The sequence below is a fragment of the Sus scrofa genome, chromosome 9 (genome assembly GCF_054392235.1).
Source record: "Sus scrofa isolate SSC_HxYL_T2T_F1_AM1 chromosome 9, Sscrofa_HxYL_maternal_Yorkshire_Landrace_v2.0, whole genome shotgun sequence".
NCBI classification, from domain to species: domain Eukaryota; kingdom Metazoa; phylum Chordata; class Mammalia; order Artiodactyla; family Suidae; genus Sus; species Sus scrofa.
This window is the reverse complement of record NC_139391.1, coordinates 123,513,341-123,533,545: the sequence shown is the minus strand read 5'-3', so window position 1 is coordinate 123,533,545 and position 20,205 is coordinate 123,513,341. Positions and strand designations below refer to the sequence as shown.

Here is a 20,205-nt window from a genome sequence, read left to right as displayed (position 1 = left end):
GCTTTTATTCGTGTTAAAGATGCCTTCCACAATGTAGCCACTCCTCGGGATCTATAACCTATTCACTCGAGTCACCCTTCAGGGCAGGGCACTGACATGAGATCGTTTTCTTAGTGTAGATTGAATTGCACGTTTTATCTTGGATGATGGAAGAGATGGAAAGGGGGAGGCAGGAATCACTGAAGATAAACACCTATTTTATCATTTTTCCTGGGGTCGCCCAGTGTGTAGAAAGGATATGCAAAAGCAGGCTTTTTATAAACTGTCAGAATAAAACTTTGCAAATCATTGTATGACTTAAAGGTTCTATAGGATGAAAGAAATAAGAGAAAAAGAGAAAGAGAGCTAGAAAGAGGAAGAGAAGAGGAAAAAGAGAAACCAGATATGGTTCTAAACAGCAGGTAAACAAAACAGATGGCAGATAGATAGACAGACAGACAGATACAGATTTATCTGTATCTGTTGTATCGATATATTCACATATCTACTATGTATCTAGTAAATTAACGAGTAATTTATTTACTTAGGATAAATAAAGCCACAAAGCGACTTAGGATAAATTGCTCCAAAACAGAACAGTGAGTCTCCTTTTACAAATGTTCTTCAAATCTTAGTGGTAAATGCCTTGAAACAAGGTTTTCCTGGAAGTTGAGCAACTCTAGTGTTCAGTTTACCAAAGAGAAAATTCTGCAGAATGGCTTTAACATAGGTTTGCGTCTCTGTTCCATCTCATCCCCATGGACCTCAGGAGCATTCCTCCGCTCTTTCCTGTGGGGCTACTTAGAGAATGTTCCAGACCTGGAGTTTATGCTCCAGCGTCTGGCTTCACTGTGTTGAATGAAAGGGTCACTAGAGCCAGATGCTCTTGTTAGCACAGGATGACAAGACAAGGAGAGGGGTCTCAGGGTGAGCATCAGGGCAGCTAAGCCTTAGGGCCAACAAGCGAGATGGGAGGGCAGGGGACAGGTACGGAGTTAGAAAGAGACGCAAGATGCAGAAAGGTAAAGTTTCACATGTAGAGAAATAAAATGCATTAAGAAGATGCAACATCTCCAGAGTACACAAAGGGACTCAGAAATTTTATTTTTTTTTATCCCAGAAGAGTTCTTTGCAAAAAGGGGTTGGGATGTGGATACGACTGAGGTCAACGCGGCTGGTGCAGCACAGACCTGGAACGAACTAAGCTCTCTTGATTCTAGAAGAATAGGACAGTAGAGACCCAACCCTGTTCACGTACTCACTTTGCCCACAGCACAGGTGTCCTGGGTATCAGAGGTTAACAGTCAGATATCTCTGTTGCCACATGCCTTTCAAAGCCACACATGGCATCATGGATGGTGTGACCTCGAACCTGGGCCAGGCTCTGCCTTGCCCCGATAGGACGTAGGTGTGTCAAAAGGAAGGCTGTCCAAGCTTGGCCAGGTACAAAAGGTATTAGATTTGGAAATTTTGTCAGGCTATCTTTCCAACACGTACAGTTCTCTTAAACAGGGAAAGCAAATCCAAGGAGATTTGTCTGGGGAGGCGGGCAAAGGGGAGAACAGGTTCTGGCCTCCATTTGCCATTTCCCAGTCTTCCGACTTTCTTAAATAAATATAATATAATGACTTTCCCTACATTTCTTCTTCCATTGTCTTCGCATTGCCAGTTTCTCTGCATGAAGGCAACATCTTGCAAACTTTTTTGGTCACTCCCCACAGTAAGAATACATTTTACACTGTGACCTTGGACACACGCACACTCCCACATCCACACAACAGGGGTGTCACGAAGCGATACTTCATCTTAACGCTGTGAAATGTTCTCTGCTGGTATTTATGTTTCTATTTTAGACAATGCCATTCTCTTTCATATTTAAATGCTATTATTTGAGCTCACTAAATTGATTTAATGTCATGACTTGTGATTTGAAAAAAAAAAAAAATTGACTTAAGCAGGGGGAGTAGTGGAGAGCTGACAATGTTCTGCTTAATTTGCACGAAGTTAGCAACATAACCAATGGGTTTAAAGAGATTCCTTTAGGAGCTGAAATGTCTGATTTAGATACCTGGACATGGTCAGCTGGTAGCTCCAGCCAGCTCTCCAGCATCCTCTGGGCCCCATGGCACTTGCGTTTTTGAGGCTGAATAGCCTGGGAATCCAGATACCCATGGTGTAAGCCCTCACTCCTGTGCTTGGGTGCCCTTTCTCCATAGCCCTCAGCAATGCTCTCCACTCCCTGGATGGGGCTACATCTCGAGGGGATTTTGTAGCCTTGTTGGACCAGTTTGGCAACCATTACATCCAAGAAGCTATCTACGGCTTTGAGGAATCCTGCTCCATTTGGTACCCAAACAAGCAGGTCCAGCGGCGACTCTGGCTGGAATATGAAGACATCAGCAAAGGTGAGTGACACGCTCATCAGCAAGTTCTACTCCCCACACAGGTCCTGGCTGCCCGGGAGCGATCCTTAGGACCACATAGGGGAAAGGCTCATTCAGATGTTGCCTTGGCGCTCTTGCCCATCCTTTAAATTGCTAAAACCAAATCTCAAAATGGGGATATTTGGGGAAACTTCGGATGCAAGAGGGAGACAAAACCGTATGGTCATGGTGTGAGTAATCATAGAGAGAGTCCTCTAAGGCTTTTAGCAGCCACCATGCATCCTGCTTCCCTGGCAAGGGCAAAGTGTTAGCCTGTGGGGGAGAAAAGGACAGTGCTGCCCTCTCCCCTCACCGCGTCCTGCCTCCAACAATCCCATCCTCTGCTGGCTGGCAGCCCCTTCCAGTGACTGCATACTAAACCCCTTCTCACTCCATCCTGCCTTGTGTTTATGAGCATTTTCCCTGCTGCTTTGTGCTATAAGGACATCTCCACTGCCCCAGGTGTTTCTATAGCCCTGGGGAACAGCCTCACAAATTTTTGTCCCCTGTTTGATGGCAAGTTAGTATTCTGTCCAAGTAAGTATAAGAAATTGGAATTTCTCAAACCCTTTGAATTCACCTTCTGGTATAGAAGTGCTGGCTGGTAAATTTGTATTCTGATCAACAAGAGGGATTTAGAATTGCCATTCATGGAATTTCTTCTCCTGAGCCTATCCTCATGGCATTCTGATGAGGCCAAATTATGGATGTGTGAGTTGCTAAAGGGCAAGTGATGAAATTAGCGCAATGAAAACTCAAAAGTAGGTCATCCTAAGATTTAATGAGCAAGGGTCCCTCTGAGACTTGGGACCCTCTGCCATTAGCAGTGCTGCCTTGGGGGGAAAATATGTGCTCTCATGGTTGAGATGCTCTTGGTTCTCTGAGCCCCAGACAGGGTTTCTATTTTGTCTTGCTCAAGAGGTAGTCGAGGCATGAGAGCCCCACTTCTGGATGGACATTTTCTTCCAAAAGAAGCATGAGGCTTATACCTGGGCTGCATGCTTTCCCCGCTGATCTCTGATTCTTCTCAGCTCAAAGGTACAACCGCAGGGTTCTTGCATCCCTTCAAATTTCAGCATCTTAAAATTGTTCTGATTCCAATTTGCCAAGAAAGGAGTATAATGTAACCATATTTAGATAAAAACTGGATCTTGCTGGCAAAGCTTTCTTGTGTTCCCATGCCAGAGCCTAGTGATGGAACCTAAGGGCTAAACTCTCCTCTGTTTCTGCTTGCCAGTGGTTCAAGTATTGCCAGGCTCTGGGGCTGCTGGGAGACGAGAGTGTGACCTTTCTCAGAACTCCTGGTTCTACGCCTTGCATCTCTCCTGAGCACTGTGGTATCCTTAAGGTTAAATACTAAGCCCAGGAGGGAAATTTGTCCGTGGCCTTGGCACTATGTCCTATCTCTCTTGATCTCAAGCCATTCTTGCTCACAGGAGCTAGTTTTGTCACAGTCCAACTGTTGGATTTAGTTCCCATAAATATGTATATCCCCCCTTGCTTGTTGTTGGTATTAAAAGATACTAAAACGTTTTAGTATGTCTATTTTGATCTCTCACAATTGTCCACATAGCCCCCCCTCCCCCGCAACACTGACTCCTGAGTCTTATCTCTATGTCATAGAGTTTCTCTTTCTTGTCGTTGGATCTAATTCTTACCTTAAATATTTTTCTTCTCCCTAGGCACTAATTTCTTTTTATTCCAAAAGCATGAAGCATACTACTGATTAGGAATTATAAGTGCAAAAGACAAAAGAAGCTTTTCTTCTGCTTTTCTACACTCTGAGAGGATTGTTCCAGAGTTAATTTTATACACTAGAGGTGACAAGTGTTCTGAGAGGGCTATACCTATCATGACATAAAAGACACCTTTTTGGACTTCAGTCTTTTGATTATAGGTTCGTTCCTGCTCTAACTTAAAAAACCTTCCAGTGCAAAGGGGTTTTCTGTTCTTTGCTTTTGTACCTATGATCAAATACATAAAGTTGCTTATGGATTGAATAGGAAAGGAGGTTTATCAGGGGTAAAATGAAATGGAAAGATCACAGGATGGAAGGGTTGAAACTCTAGAATCAGTCAGGTGACTTTTGTTTAGTCAGTTAACTCTCTTGCCTCCCATGTGAAGCCCCTCTGTGGTTCCTTCCAGCCCTGATAGTTTGTGGATCCTAGGAGTCTCTCTTTATATGAGAAGCTTTGTGAGAAGCTTTCTCAGGTAGGCATTTAAGTTAAGATTCTCCTCTTTCTACAAATCACTACACAACTTCTCATGGGTGGGTTCCATGCCTTATTCAACTTTAAATTCCCAGGGTCCAGTGAAGAGCCAAGCACATGACAATTCCTCAGCAAGTGTTCATTGTTGTTGCTGCTGCCATTAGTGCTTGCATTGGTGGTAGCAGTAGGAACAGTGGTAAGAACCCTTTTGAGGTAGGGACTTCCCACCTTTTCTCATAGATGTGCAAAATGCTTTAGTCTGACCGGATGAGAACTCAGAGATGGATAATTTTTTTTAACAGATCTTCAGGCATCAGCCTTTCCTTCAACAGGCACTTATTTGCCACACAACCACTGTGTGGTTTGGTCAGACCAATATTTAGGAGCATCTGTCTTCAAATAAGTCTGCCTGAAGCCCATGAATAATATACTTCCATTTCTCATGGTCTGAGACTAGCCTATCATTTTTTACAGAGGAAATAAAGACTATCTGAATTGAAATTTTCCAACCTCAGTAGAGAGCAGCCTCTCCGGCCGCTGCATCACTGACCATTCCCTATCCTGAGCATTCCTCCACTCTGACGGTACAAGCCTGCTTGCTATGAATCCAAAACCCTTGCATTTGGTACCAGACAATTTAAAACCTCAGAGACTCCTTCTTGTCCCAATCTGAGGCCGTAGATATGTACTATGACATCTCCACAACTACTCTGTCTCACTCAGAAATTTTCTCTTGGGTCCCACCCTTGCCATGCTCTTGGAACTCTCTGTTTTTCCTGGTATCTGTTTAGTTGCCTGATTTCTGGATGGATCTTCCTGTTTTCCCAGACCCTTAGGATCAGCAAATTAGTCTTCCTGGCTGTGATTTCTATTCCTTGCTTGTGTCTCTTAATTGCCTCCCTTCAGCTCTATAAATTGTCAAATGCAAATAAATGATACCCCATCCCCGTGTCAAGCCCCAATCTGGGTCCAGGATCAAGGTTCCTACTCGTTTGGAAGAGGGCATCAAGCCTTTCTACACTTCTGAGTCTGTCTAGACTTGTCCTTTCTCCACCTCCATTCCCCCGACTCCTTCCTCCTCTGCAGCAGCCAGCTCAGATGTCGCCACTTCCACCCAGCCTTCCGTGATGCTTGAGCCACAGTTCTTTGCTTCCTGTCTCATGCATTCATAGCTCCTTGCATGTATCCTTTGGCAGCTCCCTTCACATTTCCCTGTGTGGTCATTTCCCTGAATGACTCTCTCCCATGGTGATAGGCTTGACAGCATTTACCATATTTCCCTTCTCTTTGTAATTTAAAGCATTTATTTATTTAAAAAATGCAAAATGTATAAAAGAGAATAAAGTGAAAAATAAATCTTCCTCCCACTCTCATTTCCCAGTAATCTAGCTCCACTCCCCAGAGGCAGCCAGGCAATCATGACTACCAGTTTACTCTCTGTCCACCCCAAGATATTCTCTTCCTAGCCCTTTGGAAGTGAACAAAGCAAACTGCAGAAAAGTAGATATATTAGGGTCTGTTTTTAAAATGTTACGTATAAATATATCCATACACACACACACACACACACATATAAAATGTATATAACCTTTAGCTTCTCACTATATATGTATGTGTGTGTGTGTGTTTTGATATATATGTGTGTGTGTGTAGAGAGAGAAACGTGTATGGTAATCTCAACTGAAACATATGCATACCCCCCCACACACACACAAATTATCTATTTGCTCCAAGATTGGGGATATAGTGTAAGGATGTTTATTTTTATGCTATAAACTTCTCTGTTGCTTTTCCCACAATAAACATGTGCCACTTTTACAACAAAATTTTTTTAGCACATTGAAAAATATATTCTGAAAAGTTTGTGTCTGCTTGAGTGAAGACTTACAAAATTAAATGAAGAAAAAAAAAAAAAAAAAGAAACACATAATTCTGTCTCCAAAGAGCTGAACTTTGGGTAGAAACCTGGGAGCAGGTGCAAACCAATAGGACCATTTCTCTTTCTAATTTTCTTCTTATGGCCACACCTGTAGCAAATGGAAGTTCCCAGGCTAGAGGTCAAATTGGAGCTGCTGCTGCTGCTGGCCTGTGCCACAGCCACAGCAACACCAGGTCCAAGCCATATATGCAACCTTCACAGCAGCTCATGGCAATGCCAGATCCTTAACCCACTGAGTGGGGCCAGGGATCGAACCCAAGTCTTCGTGGATACCACAATGGGAACTCTGGACCACTTCTTATTACTCTTTGAGTCCTCATCCCTAACATAGTGCCTGATTATAGTTAACATCTACTGCTTGTGGAAGAAAAAAAATCCTTTATTTTTTTCTTACTTCAGAAGAAACTAGTAAAAAGAGCTATAGCTCTGTAGATTCCAGAGAAGTGGCCAAAAAATTGAACCTTTTTCAAATAAGAACTTCCAAGGGCTTAATTTTAATCCTCCACCTGATGCATTAAGCACAGTGCATTTCCTTCCTCCCTCCCTCACTCCTTCCCTCCATTTCTTCCTTCTTTTCTTTTCTTTTTTTTTTTTTTCTCTTTTGTCTTCTCAGGGCCGCACCTGTGGCATATGGAGGTTCCCAGGCTAGGGGTCTAATTGGAGCTGTTGCTGCCGGCCTACACCAGAGCCACAACAACGCCAGATCCAAGCCATGTGTGCGACCTACACCATAGTTCACAGCAATGCCTGATCCTTAACCCACTGAGCAAGGCCAGGGATCGAACCCGCAACTTCATGGTTCCTAGTTGGATTCATTCCCGCTGTGCCATGATGGGAACTCCTCTTTCTTTCTTTCTTTCTCCATTCAAGAGTGGATTTCCTCAAGTCTTTCTTCCTTTTCTTTTCCATTATCCCTTTCATTGCTGTGTGAGATCTGAGCTTGGCCATAGCTTTTCCTTGCCATTGCTTTTGTGGTGTATCTGTGGGGTTATCTGCATTGACAGTTGGCAGTAAGCAATAAGCAAGCCCTTCCTTCCATGGCACCTTCAAGTCCATAATCAACTGGGGTTTGGGGGAGCGGTTGGTTGGTTGTCTGGTTTCCAGCCATTTGCTTCCTTTCCACAGGGAAAGCTAAGAAGAATAGCCTTCTCTTCTTCCAAGACACAAGCTGAGAGTTTTTCTCCTAAGGGGACCTTCTAGCTGTGAGAAATCTAAAGTTAGATTAAATTCAAAGAAAGAAGTAAACCATCTGTGTGGCATTGTGTTTCTACCACATAGGATGCCATGTTTTCCACTTTGCACGAATTATGTTTTGGGCGGATAGGGCCCAAGACAAATTCAGTTGGTTCATCTCCCCAGGATAGTGAACAGCTTTCTTCCGCAGCTGAGCAAAAAACAATAGCTGAGTCAGCAGTCACCCTCTGATCTGGCCTGTGAGTGCTGTCAGCAGAGACCCAGTCTGGTGTACTTGGTGCTGGTGTAGTTCATAGCCTAACCTGCATCACTGTGGTACATGACACAAAAACCTGTTAAGTTAAAGGCACAGCAGAGAAATCCAGTAAAGAATAATAACGTAAGTTTGTATAACGTTTTATGTTTTACAACCCTGGGGTGCCAACCAGCTGCAAAGGCTCTTTTCATGCACATTTACAGTGACAAAGTTAGCAGTCAAGTGGCAAAGCGATTACGGCATACAGCTATTTTCTTTCAGTGATTAATTAATTCATTCAACAAACGTTTGCTGAGGGCCCGGTACATGCAAAACCCTGTAGTGAGCGGAGAGGGTGTTTAGAGGAGACAGCTGTTCTATGGCATTTCCAGGCACACAGGCCTGATGAAGGTGCTGCTCCGCTGAGCCGGGTTGTATCATAAACAGAGGCTTCCAAGAGGATTGAAGCTTTTCTAAGCATATGTGAGAGGATTTAATTGGAGCCCTCAAGTCCCAAGACTCTTGATGCACAGTCCGGAGTAAACTGGATCTGTAGGTGGAAAGAAGAAGTTACTACGAATAATATTACCAAAGAGCATGTTACATAACTTTTCTCATTTAATCCTCAAACATATGTATCACTTAAGTCTTACATTGTTCATTTATAGGTAAGAAAATAAAGCTCAGAGAACTTAAATACCTTGCATGTGGTCACCTAAGTGGTAAGTGGCAGAGCCCAGATAAGTCTGTCTTCGCCTGCTGAGACACACTACAGATGGCAGTGGGATCAAGACGGAACTGAAGCCAGGTCACTGGTCTGCAGGGAATACTCAGGGCCACATGTCAGCCCTGGTTAGACTTCGTGATGGAGCCTCTGCCTTTTACCTTGAGTTTTCTGGATTTTTGATGATTGCGAGTTTTTCTTTTTTTCCTTGATGGCGATCAATGATGACGACGCAGTTTCTGGAGGAGTTTTTGTTTTCTATAGAGCAGTGCTTCTCAAAATGTAATATGCATGATGTGTCTCTTCTGGGGTCTTGTTGAAATAGCAATTCTGATTCAGTAAGTCTGGGTGGGGCCTGAGATTCTGCATGTCTAACAGGTCTTGGATGACACCAAAGCTGCTAGTGGGAGGGCCACTTTCTGAAGAGCAAAGCTGGATTCACTCTTCAAAGACCAGCAGGGAGTGGGTTCCTTACCCCCCCGTTCATCCTGTCCAGTGCAGGAACCTCAGCACGGGGCCATGACATGGTGGCCTCCAAGGGTAGGCCCCAGTGTCATCTCCACAGAGGACAGTCTATCACAGCCTTGCAGGAGGACAAGCCTGAGTGGTTTTCACTTTGGACCAGTTTTGTCTGATTAAGTCATTGATCATTAGACTTGTGTGCACAGTTGAACAGCCTTAAGCCCTGAGGCACTGAAAGGAATTGGAAACAGGCCAACAATCAGGATTAGAAGTAATAAGCGGAGTTCTCGTCGTGGCACAGTGGTTAACGAATCCGACTAGGAACCATGAGGTTGCGGGTTCGGTCCCTGCCCTTGCTTAGTGGGTTAACGATCCGGCGTTGCCGTGAGCTGTGGTGCAGGTTGCAGACGCGGCTCGGATCCCGTGTTGCTGTGGCTCTGGTGTAGGCTGGTGGCTACGGCTCCGATTAGACCCCTAGCCTAGGAATCTCCATATGCCACGGGAGCGGCCCAAGAAATAGCAAAAAGACAAAAAAAAAAAAAAAAAAAAGAAGTAATAAGCTGTTTTGTGTTTTTAAAACAACTTTGTACTGTAGACAACACTGTCCTTGTCTTAATACGTCAGGTCTTATATTTTGAAAAATAGTGTTCAAGAGGCCCTCACGTTTTTTCCCTCTAAAACCCACAGATTATTAGCATTTCCTGTTGTGACCTGGCTAGTATTTTAGTTGATGGGACAGTTCTGGTGATGATGTCAAACTCCTTTCGTATAATGACGGGCCGGACAGTAGTGACAGATTGTCCATAATATACAATGTTGTGGTCCATGATGTAGCTTTCTGGATTATTCTCTACTCCAAATAGGTAGGCTTTGCCTTCACAACTTGATTGCTTCCTGAGAGTGTGCTCACTCATTCATTTATTCAGTCCCTTCCATATCTAAACCTTGGTCCAGGCGCTGGGCATATGACACAGAAAAGCCTCCTGCTTCTGAGGAGCTTGTATCTTAGTGAAGAAAGAAAGAACGTGACATGTGACAAATCAATGAAAGCCTTAATTCTAGGTAGTGATAGATTCTATGAAACTAGAATCAGGGGATGTAATAGTGGGTGAGTAGGGGGTGGGCCAGAGGATGCTAATTAAGAGAGTGGGTACAGAGGAGGCCTCAGTGATGGTGATGAGGGGGTGAATTTGAGCTGAGACCTGGCAGTGAGATAGAGCTGGCCAGGCAAAGATCTGGGGACAGAGGAAATAGCATACGCAAAGTCTTCCTAATTTTTTGTGTTTGCATAGCTTCTAGCATTATGTGGGAGATATAGAAGAAGCTATTTGGTAAATATCAGGCGGATAACCAATATGTCTGGAGAAGAGAGAGGCTTGTATTCTCTGATGGAATATGAAGAGAAGAAACTCAACTTCTGGTCAAACTTGTGCCGTTTCCTAGACTCAGTAGGCTAAACTGAGAGCAATTTGTTTAGCTGTCCTCTTCTATCTAACATGTAGATCAGTGCTCAGGCTGGCTGGCCGTAGTGATGTAGACGCAAGAGAAATAAGCATCTGGCTACAGGTTTAAGAGTACAATACCAGGAGTTCCCTGGTGGTCTAGTGGTTGGGACTCAATGCTTTCACTGCCACTGCCCAAGTTCAGTCCCCAGTCTGGGGAACTGAGAACCCACGTCAAGCTGTTGCATGTCGTGGCAAAAAAGAAAAATACAGTACCTATACTATCTATCAGGACTTTTATCTTCATCTTAAGTGAGGGAATTGGTCTCCATTCCACAACTAATAGGTTATCTCGGCACGCGTGCACACACACACACACAAAGTTTTTGAAAAAATTACAAGACAAATGGTGATGTGATGGGATAGTCTGCAAATCTGAACTTGACAACATTTGGGATTTCCACATCATTTGGGGTTTCCACGTCTTTCGGGAGGGTGCTTTGTGTCTTAAGTGGTGACATGTCTACATTGTCCATCCTACTCTTAATATGGCAGGTTGAGGGAAAGAGTGCTGGGACATCAAAATTTTTACTAGCTGTAGCCTTTGAGACGTTTACCTATGGTCATGAGCCCCCGTTTCCATGTCTGTAAAACAGGGCTATTGATACTTAAGTTACAAGTAAGGGATTGTGTAAAGATAGAATATAATAACTGCTTATGCAACATAATGTTTAGCATCCCATAGCTGTTCAGTACATTGTGACCCATTATCACTGTACTATTATCATCAGCAGTACTGGCATTATTTTAATGAAATTTGCAGTTCAATTCACTATTTTTGAACAAAATAGCAACTGATCGAAATGTCAAGAAAATAGCAATAAACTTGGATAAATTTGTTCTTCCAGAAACACTGATGTGTATTTCAGAAGTCACAAGTCACTTACTAACCTGGCTAGTGACCAGAGGGTAAACTTCGTTCCAGAAACCAAGACCAGAATCACCTCTTTGGGCAGCTATATTCTGTCATCCCATTGTAGCTCTTTTGCTGAGAAAAGCCCAGGAAATAATACCACCCATATGACAGGGACTTTTTTGGTGGGGGTAGGAGGTAGAGCTATAAGAATGTGCTGTCTTTGGAGTTCCCATTGTGGCTTAGCAGTGAACAAACCCGACTATCCATGAGGACTCGGTTCGATCCCTGGCCTTGCTCAGTGGGTTAAGGATCCAGCGTTGCCATGAGCTCAGATCTGGTGTTGCTGTGGCTGTGATGTAGGCTGGTGGCTACACCTCTGATTCAGCTACAGCTCTGATTCAGCCCCTAGCCTGGGAACCTCCAAATGCCTTGGGTGTAGCCCTAAGACAAAAAAAAAAAAAAAAATGTGTTCTCCTTGGAGGGGAATCCCCAGGGAGGCTTTTTTGATAAGCAGAGTGGGTGTTACTGCTTTTTAAATGCAAAGGAGCTATCAGGTGTGTTCTCCAAAGGGGGAGAAAATTCATGAAAGTGTCCAGCTATATCAGCCTTCCCTTTTACCTGTGATTCAAAGCCTTCGCTTTTTTTTTTTTTCCTGGTTCTACCACCTGCATACAGATGGGGACACTGATTCTTCTTGCATTCTTGTGCCCCAGAGATGGGACCCTGGCCCTGGTAACAACGCAGATTCCAACATGAGTAGATGTCAGGCTTGAGAGATAACTGATGTGTAGTTTGGTGTTTCTGTTCGGCTCCTCTCAGTTCCTATTGTCCATTAATAATCTGCTTTAGAGGAACACCCTGTATTCTCGGAGGTGTGAGGGGGTCAAGAGTGTCTGAAAGGTGGGGGCTACATCTAATGAACCTCTGAGGTCACTCCCCACTCCTGCCTCCTCTCCTGCAATGCATGACGCCAGGCATAGCACCAGGCAGGCAGTAAGTGTCGGCTGAATGAATAAATGAGCAAATGCTGTCCTCTTTTCTCCTCTTTTCCTCTTCTAATGGAAATAGCAGCATATTATCTAAGACAGCATCTCCTCAAACACCCCCCCAACCCCCAGGACCAGCCCACCCCCCATCATCCCTCTTCCCTACCTCCAGGTTCGTTTTGTGTGGGGGACATTATCCATCCCCCCCCCGCCCCCCACAACCCTGGAATTATGTCATGTCCTGGGATTTGACATTAGAAGAATAGGCTAGACTTTAAAACTAAGTCATCAGCACAAGATAGGAGTAGGGTTAAATACTAGGAACTGGGGTGAATCTTGTGTGAACCTCCAAATGGTGATGGTTGTTTCAAGTTTCTGGCTACCAGTTAATGTTGTAGCAGCAACAGTAGGCTTTCTTTTATCACCTTTCCTATAATTTCTGTTTTTATTTATTTATTTATTATCTATTTATTCTTTTTAGGGCTTCATCCACAGCATATGGAAGTTCCAGGCTAGGGGTCAAATTGGAGCTGCAGCTGCCGGCCTACACCACAGCCACAGCCACACCAGATCCGAGCATCATCTGGATCTACACTGCAGCTTGTGGCAACACCAGATCCTTAACCAGTGAGTGAGGCCAGGAATCTAATGCACATCCTCATGAACACTCTGTCGAGTTCTTAACCTGCTGAGCCACAACAGGAACTCCTACAAGTGCTATTTGTAAACAAAGCCAGCAGGAAAGTTTTCTTTGTAGGGAGGGAGGGAGTGAAAGGGACTACGTGTTAGGTGTAACATGCAGCTTGTGTCAACTGAAACACAAGATGTAAAACTATTGCAACTTAAGTCAACAAATGAACAGACCCCTTTCATCTAAGCTTATCTGTTTGGCCACTGTTTTTTTTTTTTTTGTCTTTTTGCAATTTCTTGGACTACTCCCGTGGCATATGGAGATTCCCAGACTAGGGGTCTCATCGGAGCTGCAGCCACCGGCCTATGCCAGAGCCACAGCAACGCGGGATCCTTAACCCACTGAGCAAGGCCAGGGATGGAACCCACAACCTCATGGTTCCTAATCGGTTTCGTTAACCACTGAGCCACGATGGGAACTCCTTTTTTTTTTTTTTTTTTTGTCATTTCTGATTCATTTCTGCTTTGAGTGCCTCTCTTGTCAGACAGTCTCCCTGAATCTCGTGGAACTCTTCAGAAGTTGGAGCAATTATTAAAAGATATAAACTAAAAGGAAAAATTAAAAACACATAAGGAAGAACTCCATTACTGATGAGGGGAAGGTGGTTTTCCCATCACATCAACGTCCCTCTAAAAAATTCCCGAGTGCACTTTGACTTTTATTGCTGATCTGCTGCTGCCAGCAGAATCAGGGAGATGTAAGCCTCAATATCAGCACCGTGAGGGGAGGCTGTGAGTGCCTCTGCCAGGGGATGATGTTTAGGTTTTCATTCAGAAATGAGCTCCGAGTGTCCCCTGTAGATCAGGCGCCGTGCTAGGCAGCAGGAATACAGTGGGTAGGAAAAGAAGGTTCCTGACCCACTGTGGGGTTCAAGAGGGAAGGTGCCACTCTTTCCTCTGCCAGCCTTGCCTGGCCTCCTCTCTCCTTGCAACTGGCTGGTCCGTATCTATGGGACAGCACAGTTGTACCCTCAGGGGACCCACAAAAGAGGCAAAAGGAAGCCGTTGCAAGCAAAGGTCCAGAACATACCTTCCACCCGGAGAGTTCATCCCATTCCTTGGGAAGTTTCTCAGGGGAGGCGGGTGCACGTTCTCTCCGTCGCCCAAGTGCCCCACTGAAGGTGGCTGACGCAAGGGGAGTCTGTGACTCCGAAGAGGGGAAGTAAAGGGGCCCGCGTGGAGAGCTTTAGGTGAAAGACCCCTTGCAATACCCACAGTCCCTGGGGAGGGGCACTGCTGGGCCAGGTTGGGCCATTCATGGGACACTTTTAATGCCCACACCACCACCCTGCTGCTTTGTGAAGGACCATTTATAGACACTTATACTCTGGTGATTGCCCACTGGGGCCAGAGAGGGGAACAGCATCTGCCTAAACAGAGTTCATGCCCTGGGGCTCCAGGAAGTGGTCACACCCATCTCCCGTTAAAGCTCAAGGTGATGAGAAAGGAACAGACAGCTTGGCTAAGTCAGAACCCCCCAGGGCCCATGTGCCAGGTTAAGTCTGGCAGAGGACAGGGTTCCTTCCCTGTAGTTAGAATGGAACATCACAGAAGCCCTCAGTTTAGAGCAGTTGCAAAAATCAAGCAGGTTCAAAAAACTTTAAAATATTTTTCTTTTGCTGTTTAAAAAAAAAAACAAAAAACAAAAACAAAACAAAGGGAGAAAGAAATGTTTCTTCAGCTCAATTTTTTTTAATAAATCTGCCAGTTAAAATGTGTGCTTTGTAGGTGAAATGGGAGTGCCAGTGACAGGGGAAAAACAGCCTAATCGGGTAAACCAACAGCCTGGACTCCCCTGACATTTTCTTTGTTTCCCTGGGGTTTTTCTTTAGTCAGGTTGATTCCACAGAGGCGGCTTCTAAAGTCACTCTTTGCACATGCCCCCATTGCCCGCGTCGTCTGCTGTGGTCCCCCTGCCAATTTATTACAAGTGCAGTCGATCACCCTGGTAATTGGTTCTATATATATTGATGTGTTGGGGGCATTTATGGCTTTATGTATTTTTATTTGGTCTGTTTTGCCTTCTCCTTCAGAGAGCAGGGACTCTGCCTACTTCTTTGCAGCTTCCCACAGCCGTTGCCTTAGATTCTGCTTGCAGTGCTTTAATGTTCAATATTGATCCCAGTAATATGGATGCGGATAATCAGGAGACACCAGCCCCCAGGCTGTCATGGTTGCTGCATTCCTTTCCAGGGCTGGGTAGAAAGAAGTGTTATTTCTTCAAAATATCCACAGGATCGCCCTTCAACGGTAATTAACGTGCTGGGCCCTGTATAGATGAGGCATCCATCCTGCATGCTTTGGGCTGGTCAGGATCATTAATGGTCTGCAGAAAAACATAAAAGCAAACCAAAACCAAAGAAAATCTCTGTTCTAATTCAATCAGCCTTTTTCAAAGTTACTTCATCATTCATTGAATATCTGCTGAGGTTCTGCTTTGCGTAGGCGTTGGACACAGCACTGCAGAAGGAACATGATTCCTGCTCTCGTGGAGAAGACATGGATGAGACAGAATATACACAAGTAAAGAATCAATAAAATATTAGCAGCTTTGATGGGCTGTGAGGGTAATGAAGAGGGGGCTGTGACAGAGGGCAGCAGAGGCTGTGTCCACTTTCGACAGGGTCATCCGGGAGGGTGTGAGTGGTGTTCACGTCGAGAGGTGGAGGATGAGCTGGAGGAAAGGCACCCCAGAAAGGGGAATGGCCAGTGCCAAACCCTGAGGTGGGGAAGCTTACAGGGGTCGCATCAAGGGAGTGAGGAAACCACGGCCTGGCTGGAGGCTGCAAAGGGCAGGGATGGCCGTGCAGAGTCACAGAAGCAGGTGCCCAAGTCACACTTATGTGTCGGAATTCCTCTGCACTGGATGGAGAATAGCTTCCAAGGAGGCCAGAATGGACACAGGGATACCAGTTAGAGACCTAAACCAGGAACCTTGTAGTGGAAAGAACAGAGCAGGATTTGCTTATAGTATAGAGAAACTTGAAGACAGGGTGGGTCTGGGAGAGGGAGAAACAGAGGAAGAAGAGTTAAGATAATTCCTGGATATTTGCTTGAGCAACTGATCATGCGGGTGTGCCATTTACAGACTGGGGATGGGAGGGAACACCATGGGATGGAACAGGTTGGGAGAGGGTGGGGAATAAAGAGCTTCATGCAGACTTGCTGACTTTGAGTTTCCATGGAGATGTCCCAGTGGAGAGTAAAGGAGGCAGTTAGATGTGCAGGTCTGGTGCTCAGAGGAGAAGTCGGTGCTGGAGATGCAAATCTGAGCTTGCAGGGTTCAACCAGCATCCTGGACATGCTCACCCAGGGAGGAAGATGAGAAGCAGGCCCAGGCCCAAGCCTTGGGTTGCTTCCATAGTTAGAGGCTGAGTAAAAAAAGGCAGCGGGGGGTGGAGGGTAGTTCCGCAATGGAGGAGCCAGGAGCTGGGAGAATCAGGGGAAGCCGGTGGTGAGGAAGACAGTGGGCAGCTGGCTGGTCCTGCTGAGCAGGGCAGTGAGATTTGTAGGTCAACATCATTGCCTTGGAGCCGTGTTCCCTTGGAGCAGTGTTCCTTTGGAGATCCATAAAATAGCATAACTGCAAAGGCCCTGGTAAATAGTTGTAATAGTGATGTGTGTGCAGGAACTTCCAATTATTGGTATTTTCCACTTCTTTCCGGTATCTCCTACTTCTATTGGTATCTCCTACTTCTTTCCGGCCTGTGAAATGAGGGGGTGGGTTACATGTTGTGACCTTGTCTACGGAAGTGTCCTTGGTGAGCTGTGCTCCGTCACCAGGTCTCACTTTGAATTGTGAAGCCATGAAAGGCACTTGGCCAGCAGGGCTCTGTCCCTTGGGGTATCAGTGTGTTGTCTCAGATCCTCGGGATGCTGAGCGGCAGAGCCATTCCCCACGCGGGATGTCTGCCCACAGACCATGTGCCCTCGCAGGAGGGTACCCCTGCTCCTCCTGCTGGTAGTCCTGTACCCCTAATTCAAAGGGAAGGAGCCAGGGCCAAAGTGTGAATACACTAGTCTGTGGTCATCCGAGAGCGGCAGAACCAGAAGCAGAGCCCAGGCTTGTTCACTCACCATCCTTGTCTCGCAGGTCTGTGCACCGCTTTCCCCATGTGCTAAAAACCAGGAGGGTTCAGGATGCCTGTTCCACTGCTGGGGTAAATCTCTTTGAATTTCAGATCGTCCCACAATGCTGACCCAGGATAAGCATCTCCTCCCATAAGGCTGCTAGATCCGACCTGAGATGGTCCATTCTCAACAGTTTTATTATTACCAAGCATTATTAAAATAGTAGCAAACAAAATAAAATCCTTACTCTGCCCAGTTCTTACCTTGCTATCTCACCCCTGGGGAGAGAGTTCCATTCCACAAGTTGAACACTCGCTAAATACCTGTTGCGAAAAGAATATTGAATGCCAGGTCCTATGCTAAGTATCTGAAATATGCTGATGCACAAGATCCAGGCTGCCCTCAAGCTGGTCATAAAATATGTGGGAGAGTGTCCGGTAAACCAGAAATTGCAGTATAGTGTGATAAGGACCATAAGAGAGCTGAGAATATTCAGCACGGAAGAGGGCCTCCTAGCCCACCTGGGGCAGGATGGAGAAAACCTTCCTGGAGGAAGTGCTGCCAGGACAGAGATGAGGGGTGAGTGGACATTGATGGGAAACCTCTGGGGAAAGGGTATTCTAAATAGGAAAAGGCAGGGCACAGAAACGTGAGCATTAAGAAAACATGGCACCCTAGCACATGCCAGGGAGCTGGGGGGCAGGTGTGCAGGGCCTGCTGTCTAAGTCCTGTGCTCCTGGTTCTAACATAAAGTGGTTAGAAGGGCCTACTTCTCCTGTGGTTTGGGAGTTATTAAAGAGTTCAGCAGAGAAAGGATATGTTCCTATTATACTTTAGAAGCGTACATCTGGTGAGAGTACAGATGACTGGGAGATGTGAAAACTAGGGATAGGATGACCAGTTAGGACAATTATAGAGTAGACCAGATGGCAGCTGCTGAGGGTCTGGACTCGGGGAAGATGTGTCGAGTGTAGGATGGATATGACAGTAATTTTGGAAACGTCGCTAACAGGTGACTCTTTGGATGCTGAGGGTGAGGATGTGGTTAGCCATGGCCTAGCCTTGGAAATTTCCTAAGTTCCCATAAATGGGAAAGCTATGGCTCCTGTGATTATTTTCCCCGTTGCGGAACAGCAAAAATTGAAAACTCTTCAGCCCAGACATTAAGCTGAGCTGACATGGATTGCTGAGTAGCAGAATGTCTGCTTTATATGGGAGTACAATCTGCCTCTGGATGCTGACACGGCGACGGAAACCGAAGGCAGCAAACACACCCTTCTGGGGTGTGCAGCCCAGCCATATCTCCCTTTTTAGGGGCTCCTGAACTGCAGGCAATCCTGTTGAGATGCAGAGGTGGAATGGGACACCTTCCTGCTCACCTGTGTCCTTATCTCACTAAAAGCTTCTGCTATGGCAGGAAACTCAAGTGGAAGCACCTTGAACCCACCTCAAGGCATGATGCTGACACTTCCTTGAACTCCACCCAGACTCAGTCACCTGGCCGAGGGCAGGAGGAAAGTCTCAATAGTGATCAACCTTCCTGATCTCTGGGCTTCAGATACAAGTTGCTCCATCCATTATAGCAAAAATCATTGCAGTTTTGCACTGAAAGCCATTTGGGTGGAAATGGACTAGGGCCACGGACAAAAGATGGAGAATGGGTTGGGCGGGGAAAATTCAAGTTTGTAAAACACACTGATGCTTCCCTCACAGCAGAGAGAGGTCATATTTCTGTAAACACTCAGGTTCTTGCCATTCCGAGTATATGTCTCCTTGTTATCTTTTAATTGGTTTTTATTCTAAATTTAACACCAAGCAGTCTGTGATGGCAGCGACAGGGAGCACTAGTGTGGTACATGTCAATTCCAGGGCTGTGTGAAACGTCAGGACCTCATCTGTGCCCTCCCTCTCCACATCACGCCCACCCGCCCGCATTAAGAAGCTGGAGATTGCTCCTTGCGCCCTTTTCCTGCCTGTGTTGTCATGTTTATAGATGTCAGGTTCTGGGGAACAAAGGGAGAGGAGTCATCTAAAAATCTGAACGGTACCGCCAGAACCTGTGTATAACAGCAGGTGAATGCCAACAGATTGGTAGTTGGTATCAGCAGGCCCTTGATGCATGAAATCCTGCATCCTAGGCCAGGACTTCAGAAATTGTTGAAAACAACTCAGCAACATACAATAATTGGGTGTTCTTGAAAAAGCTGGGGACGTCTGAGTCTGAAGACCTTGTGTATCTATGATGTGGAAAGAAGCAGGATGCAGAGGGAGGAGGAGGACTGGGGAGTCTGAGACTGGGTGGCTTTAAAACGAATCCTCATCTGCAAAACCAAACAATGTGAATATTGCAAAGGACTGTCAGGACCAAGAGTCTTAAGGTTGTCAGAACCTCTGGCCCATAGTAGGTCCTCAATAACATACCTATTAGCGTATTTTCCAAAATGTGCTTTGTAACACACTAGGTTTTCTGCAAGACGTGAATTCTGTGTTCAAATTGTTTTTTCACGGGGAGTTTCCATAGTGGCTTAGCAGTTAATGAACCTGACCAGTATTCATGAAGATGCAGGTTCAATCCCTGGCCTCACTCAGTGGGTTAAGGATCTGGCATTGCCCTGAGCTGTGGTGTAGATTGCAGAATCAGCTCAGATCCCACGTTGCTATGGCTGTGGTGTAGGCTGGCAGCTACAGCTCTGGTTCGACCCCTAGCCTGGGAACCTCCATATGCCATAGATGCAGCCCTAAAAAAAAAAAAATTATTTTTGACAACACTGTATGCTGTATTTCCTTCTTGGAGATTTATGAAACATATGAGAATTTTAAAGGCTTTTTGAAAATTCACCAAAAACCTGCTTAACTTTCATTTAAGTTGCTCTCGCCTCACATTAGAGTTTGAAAATCTTTGTGTTTGTCTCTTTGAGTAATGCTATTACCAGA

General features: G+C 45.4%; 1 protein-coding gene across 8 annotated transcripts in view; it reads left to right on the top strand.

The window, feature by feature from the left end:
* Positions 1 to 20,205, top strand: part of ASTN1 (astrotactin 1) — a 319,448-nt gene that overhangs the window by 236,522 nt on the left and 62,721 nt on the right. For all 8 annotated transcript variants that reach the window (XM_084977659.1, XM_084977661.1, XM_021063683.2 and 5 more), the window contains one exon: positions 2,196 to 2,384. In XM_084977659.1, the coding sequence (XP_084833785.1) occupies positions 2,196 to 2,384 (189 nt within the window). The remainder of the gene's footprint in view (positions 1 to 2,195; positions 2,385 to 20,205) is intronic.